The sequence below is a fragment of the Hipposideros armiger genome, unplaced genomic scaffold, assembly GCF_001890085.2.
Source record: "Hipposideros armiger isolate ML-2016 unplaced genomic scaffold, ASM189008v1 scaffold_43, whole genome shotgun sequence".
NCBI classification, from domain to species: Eukaryota; Metazoa; Chordata; class Mammalia; order Chiroptera; family Hipposideridae; genus Hipposideros; species Hipposideros armiger.
Genome location: NW_017731393.1, coordinates 4200560 through 4206758, shown reverse-complemented (window position 1 = coordinate 4206758; position 6199 = coordinate 4200560). Strand labels below are relative to the sequence as shown.

General features: G+C 60.2%; 1 protein-coding gene across 2 annotated transcripts in view; it reads left to right on the top strand.

Annotated features, from left to right (window-relative positions):
* Window positions 1–6199, top strand: part of SLC25A47 (solute carrier family 25 member 47) — a 7251-nt gene extending 1052 nt beyond the window's left edge. The window contains exons 2-7 of one of the 2 annotated variants that reach the window (XM_019639162.1): window positions 81–191; window positions 1623–1666; window positions 1986–2057; window positions 2622–2804; window positions 3487–3811; window positions 4060–6199. In XM_019639162.1, coding sequence (XP_019494707.1) covers window positions 81–191; window positions 1623–1666; window positions 1986–2057; window positions 2622–2804; window positions 3487–3811; window positions 4060–4340 — 1016 coding nt within the window. In that variant the 3' untranslated portion in view covers window positions 4341–6199. The remainder of the gene's footprint in view (window positions 1–80; window positions 192–1622; window positions 1667–1985; window positions 2058–2621; window positions 2805–3486; window positions 3812–4059) is intronic. The other variant, XM_019639163.1, reaches the window with a different exon arrangement.

The following is a 6199-nucleotide window of genomic DNA, read 5'->3' as shown; positions in this document are numbered from 1 at the left end:
GGGTCCTGGCTGAGCCCCAGCCCCGCCCACCGGCTGGGTGTGTGCAACCCCCACCGACTTGTTTTTACTTCTGGGGAAAGGGCTTATTGCGAAAGACTGTTCCAGACAAATATCTGACCCATCGGGAAACAGGCTCAGAACGGGCTCCGGCTCCTCCCAGCCACCCACCCAGCAGGCTTGGGCTATTTTGGGTAAGGCACCCTTGGCCTTGTTTACCATGTGAGACAGCAGTGGGCTCCTGGTCGATACTTCTGGGAACAGCCTGGGGTGGGGAGGGCAGCACTGAGGCAGGGAACAGCAGGCCTCGGCCTCACCGGGGGCTATCGGAGGTCCTGCTGTGCGCCAGGCCTGAGCCCAGCCGCTGCCCTGGACGTCAGCCTTCTAAGAAGGAACCTCCATGAAGGGGCCTGAGGTGGCACAGCCAGGAACGGCTCCAGAGCCCACAGGAGGCCTGGGTGGGAAGGACCCCTGCCTTCTGCTGGACCCTGGGTCAAGGGCACCAGGTGTGGGCCTCGTCCTCAAGGAACTCCAGTTCTGGAGGCAAACAGGGCATGCTGTGGGACAGCAGCAAAGCCATGTGACAGGGGCTCTGATCAACATGCCTCCCGGCACCGAGGTCGCCCAGGGTACAGGAGTGAGGGGAATGCTCCCGGCAGGAGGTGACGCTATTGCGGAGCTTTGACGGACAAGCAGGAGTTTGGTGAAGGTCAAGGATGGCGATTCTACCAAAGTCAGTCAGTGTTTTGCTTTGCTCATTGTTCATGCGTTCATGCACTTTGTTCTTTATTGGGTCCTGGGATACAGAGTGAATAGGGCTCAGCCCCCACATGCCTCACTGTCCTCAGATGGCCCTCATCCCCTACCCCCAGGATGTGTGTGTGTGTGTGGGTGTGTGTATATATGTGTGTATGTGTGTGTATGTGTGTGTGTATGTGTGTGTATGTGTGTGTATGTGTGTGTGTGTGTATGTGTGTGTATGTGTGTATGTGTGTGTATATGTGTGTGTATGTGTGTGGGTGGGTGTGTATGTGTGGGTGTGGGTGTGTGTATGTGTGTGTGTGTGTGTGTGTGTGAATCCCAGGGCCCGGCCTGCTCACTCCACAGCTTCCCCAAGGCCGCGCTGGGGCTTGGATGTTGAGGCCCTGGTGCCAGGAAGCCTTGCCTCCTACCCTGTCCCATGCAAACCTGTGGTTCTGGGAAGCCCTTCACAGAGCTCTGGGGTGACTGGGCTCTCCCAGCTCCCAGCCTTTGCTTGGTCTGTGCCCAAACCCTTCACAGCCTGAGGCTTGAGCGCCAGGGCTTCCTAGCCTGGACACAGGGCCCAGCAAACGCGGGACCAGTTCTCCCAAAACATGACACCAGAAGGCAGGCCAAGGAGTTTCCGTGGTTTTCAGAACAAGGCACCTATGGGCCAAGCCTCAGGGAAGGAGGAATCGCTAGCAACTTGTCAGGAGTTCCCTGAGCTCTCTGAGCCTCAGTCTTCTCTTCTGTAAAACAGAAGTTGATGAGATGTGGTGTGGACGAGAAGAGCCAGTGTGGCCTGCGCTCAGCGGGAGCGTGTGCAGGCTCGCCCTCCTCCTCCCGGAGACGGGCTCAGGCTGCTCCCTCTGGTTTCCTTCCAGGTGTCTGTGGCGTTGCTGTGGGCTACCCCCTGGACACAGTGAAGGTATAACAATGGGCCACCGCCACCCACCCCAAGGCCCCTCCCCGGGCTTCGGCCACCCTCTGAGTCTCCTGCACCCCATCCACAGCCAGGAGACCTTTCCAGCAGACTAATCAGACATCCCTCCCCATGGTCCTCGGGCCGGTCAGCCTCTTCCTCAGCCCTCGCCTCAGGCTTCTCCTCTTAAATAGGGTTCTGTCCCTGCTCTGTCCACAGTCAGCATGACAGACGGTCGGGGGGTTGTCTCGTCCCCTCCCCCAGGGCCTGCTGGCCTTGTGCCAGGCCTGGAGCCACCCCTTCCTGAAGCCTGATTCTCTCACAGGTCAGGATCCAGACGGAGCCCAAGCACACGGGCATCTGGTGCTGCGTCCGGGACATATATCGCCGAGAGCGGGTAAGCCTGGGGCCAGGGGCAGGGGCAGGGGATGGCAGGCCTCAGACCCCAGGCCTGCCACTCACCAGCCAGCCAGGCAGGGTGGAGACCCTCGCTGAGCCTTGGTTCTCTCACCTTCCAACTGGGAATAATTGTACCGACCTCCTGGATTCCTCTGAGGCCGCCAGGCTGGGCACCAGCAGTGCTGGGTGGAGTTGTCAGGTCCCCAGGGTCCAGCTCAGAGACCTGTCCACAGGAGGGACTCAGACATTTACCAAAATGAACTTGGGACTCAGTGCCGGCCAGGGATGAGCGAAAGGAAAATCATAGCTATAAAGCCTGCTAGCTCACCACCCTCGTCATCAAAGGGCTGCCCTAGGTGGAGCCTGGCCCTGCGTCTTCAATCTCCCATCACCACCTCTTCAGCTGGTACTGTGAGCCCCTCAGGAAGCTGAGGCCCTCGGCACTAAGTGACACGCCCGAGGTCCTGCAGCCAGAGGGCCAGCACGGATGAGACAAGGGTGTCCTTCTGGCCTGGCCTCTCACCTGACTCGGGCCCTTGGGTCTTGTCTACCTGCCCACCAGGTGTGGGGCTTCTACAGGGGCCTCTCGCTGCCCGTGTGTACGGTGTCCTTGGTCTCCTCCGTGTCTTTCGGTACCTACCGCAACTGCCTCTCACACATCTGCCGGTTCCGGTACGGCAGTGCCGATGCCAAGCCCGCCAGGACCGACATCACGCTCTCGGGATTCGCCTCTGGCCTCGTCCGTGTGAGTGGGGCGGGTGAGAGGTCCCTGGGACGGGGAGAGGAAGGGAGAGCCTGAGAGGTCACCAAGCCCAGCAGGCAGGGAAACTGAGGCTCGGTGAGGACAGAGGCCGGATTGAGGCTGGGGGACCATGGGTGAGGACTCAGCTGACTGTTGTTAGCTGAGGAACTCTGTGCATACTAGGGAGCCTCTCTGAGCTTCTGTCTCTTCATCAGTAAGAGGCATCATGGTGAGGATTAAGTGAGGTCATGAGTGTAACACCCCCAGCATTGAGTCAGACAGGTATGAACTCCAATGAAATAGCAACCAATATTATTAGTAATATTATCATATGTTATACATTAATGCCATTAAACACATTAAATGTGTTATGCTTGCTTTAAATACTTACATTAAATAATACATTAATATGTCATTAATATATTATGTAATTAAATACTTTCATGAACTGGAGTCACAGATATTTTCCTAACACCTGCTCTGTGCCAGGAAGGAACCGCTGGCTTTGGTGGGTGGGCAGAACCGGCTTTGAACCCCGCTCTATGGTGGCTGTGGGCCAGCCTGAAGCTTCTTGGGGCCCAGGATCCCCGATGTCGCCATGGGGAACAGGACGCTCGCAGGGGCCAGGTCCAGGGTGTGCGGGCAGAGCTGGCGCCTCCTTATGCCTGCCTCGTCCCTGCTCCAGGTGTTCCTGACATCGCCCACCGAGGTGGCCAAGGTCCGCCTGCAGACGCAGACGCAGACACAGACACAGCAGCGGCGATCCTCGGCCTCCTGGCCCTCTGCTGTACCCCCCCGGTGTCCCGGGCCCCCCGCAAGTCTAGCGCCTGGGCCCAAGTACCGCGGGCCGCTGCACTGCCTGACCACAGTGGCCCGTGAGGAGGGGCTGCGGGGCCTCTACAAGGGCAGCTCGGCTCTGCTCTTCAGGGACAGCCACTCCTTTGCCACCTACTTTCTCTCTTACTCCATCCTCTGCGAGTGGCTCACCCCCACTGGCCACAGCCAGCCAGGTGAGGGGGGCTGGGGCCTGGGAAGTGGGGGCAGACTCAGCTGGGGAGGACCATGCCACACACTAGTGCCGAGTGCCTCCTGGGGTGGGGACCTCGGTCCCATGGACGCTGAGGGTTGGGACAGGCCAGCTTTGTGTGGCCTTGGATGAGTCACATTAGAGTGAGCTCAGGTCTCCATTATGGGGGGGGCCCTGCCCTGGGGGCCTCAATCTGCTTTCAGTCACGGCAGCTGTGGTCTCTCCCTGCAGATGTGTTGGGTGTGCTGGTGGCCGGTGGCTGTGCAGGGGTCTTGGCCTGGGCAGTGGCCACCCCCATGGACGTGATCAAGTCGCGCCTGCAGGCGGACGGGCAGGGCCAGCGGCGCTACCGGGGCCTCCTGCACTGTGTGGTGACCAGTGTTCGGGAGGAGGGACCGAGGGTCCTCTTCAAGGGACTGGTGCTCAACTGCTGCCGCGCCTTCCCCGTCAACATGGTGGTCTTTGTTGCCTACGAAGCCGCGCTGAGGCTCGCCCAGGGCCTGCTCAAGTAGCTGGTCCCACGGACCCAGGGTTCAACCCGCAAGCAGCTTCCAGAGGTCGTAGTAGCTAGAGGCAAAGGGGAGTGTCCCCACTGAGCTGTCACCCAGGACAGCTGGGAGCCCCTCCGCAGCCAGTCAGCCGGGCCCTGGCCTGTGCCTGCTCAACTGCAGACCAGGGAAGGGTCAAGGGGTCCCTCTGCTACCAGCCCAGGGTTGCCCCGAGGGTCACATGAGCAGGGGGAGTGGCCACTTGGATGAGGACATCGTAACATGGAGTCATTGGTGCATGTGGTCAGTCGTCATTCCAGCCTCCCCGGGGGCCTCTCCCCGCCATGCATGTCTTCAGAGCACCCAAACCACCATCCATTTACTCAGCTGTCCGCCACCCCCACACCCCCACTCAGCTCTCCACTGCTATTTAGTGCACTCTTCAGGCATAGTCCCTCCGGTGCAGCTCAATTGGTCCCCACCAGACGGGACCGAGGAGCAGCAGTCTGGTTCCATGCCTGCTCGTTCTGAAACCAGGCCGCTCAGAGAGCTGGGCCGGCGTGGCGGGCGGGTGTGCGGGCCGGTCACGCACCCCACTCTGCCTGTAGACTCCGTGGGATGTGGCTGCCGATGAAACGTTTCTGAGAGTGTTCAGTCGTGCTGCTCTGTGGTCTGTGGGGCTGGTGACCCGTGTCCCCACCCGGGTCATCCTCAGGGGCCAAGCCCTCCACATGTGTGACCAGCGTTCTCACTGGGCAGACGGGCACCCAAGGCCCAGCCCAGCACTCTGGCCGGCTCTACTCTCCCGGCCTTTGGGGCTGGGGGCCCGGCCTGTGCACTGAGCCCGGCCACAGGGGCTGTTCAGCATTCACCGTGATGCTGGCTGTCCTCGCCGCCCCATGCCAAATCAACCCCTTTTGAGCGAAGCTAGATTCCAGGCAGTTTGAGCCAGCTGCCTGGCCCCACCACTGCCTGGACACCGGGCTGCGAGCTGCCTTTCCTGGGGGCCTGGAGGAAGGAGGGGTTGGTGCATCCTGAGCAATGCTGGGTACCAGGCACCTCACACAGGTTATCAGAACAGCCTGATGCCAGGTGAGGAAATAGCTCAGAGGGAGCAGGGCCACTGAAGGCCACACAGCAGGGAGGGTAGGGGGACTTGAGCCTGCACGTCTGAGGCCCCAGCCCACTTCCTGGCACCACATGCCTTCCAGTGATGGGGACTATCGGGGGTCAGGGCTCGCAGATGCAGCACAGACCTGCTGGGCCCCCACAGCAGCAGCCCCCTAGTAAAGCCAGCCCACACCTGCCTCCACTACGCTCGCAGACACGGGCCTGGACCGTGTCCTCGGATAGAAGAACCTCCAATGTTCCGGCCAAACTCATTCCTATTCCCAGAACGTGTGGGAGGACCCTCCCCTCCGGCCTGCTCCTGTCATACCGCTCCAGGTACTCGATCACACCTGGTGCTCTCTTCAGGAATGCCCTCCCTGCTCCTCTGACTGGCTCTCTCCCCACCCCAGGCATCACCTCCTCCAGGAAGCTCACCCTGCCTGACCACCAGGCTACTTTCAGGTGTCTCTTGCTCTGTTCCCACGGGGCCCTGGTTTGTCATGTGACCACTCTCCTCCTCCCCCTGGGACTCCTCATCCCTGCCCCCTGAGACTGTGAGCTGCTCAAGGGCCGCACATGTCTGATTTGGAATACGTTCAGCTCAGGGCCTGGCACGCGGCGGGTGCTCAGGGAGTGTGGAATGAATGAGTGGATGAGTGAATGAAGTCCTGCAGTATTTCTTGGAAGTTCATCCAGGTTACAGATGCTAAGACGCTCTGGCCAGGTGCTGGGGAAAGGGTGTCAGCTAATAAAAGTTTTCAATCATTCGTCAA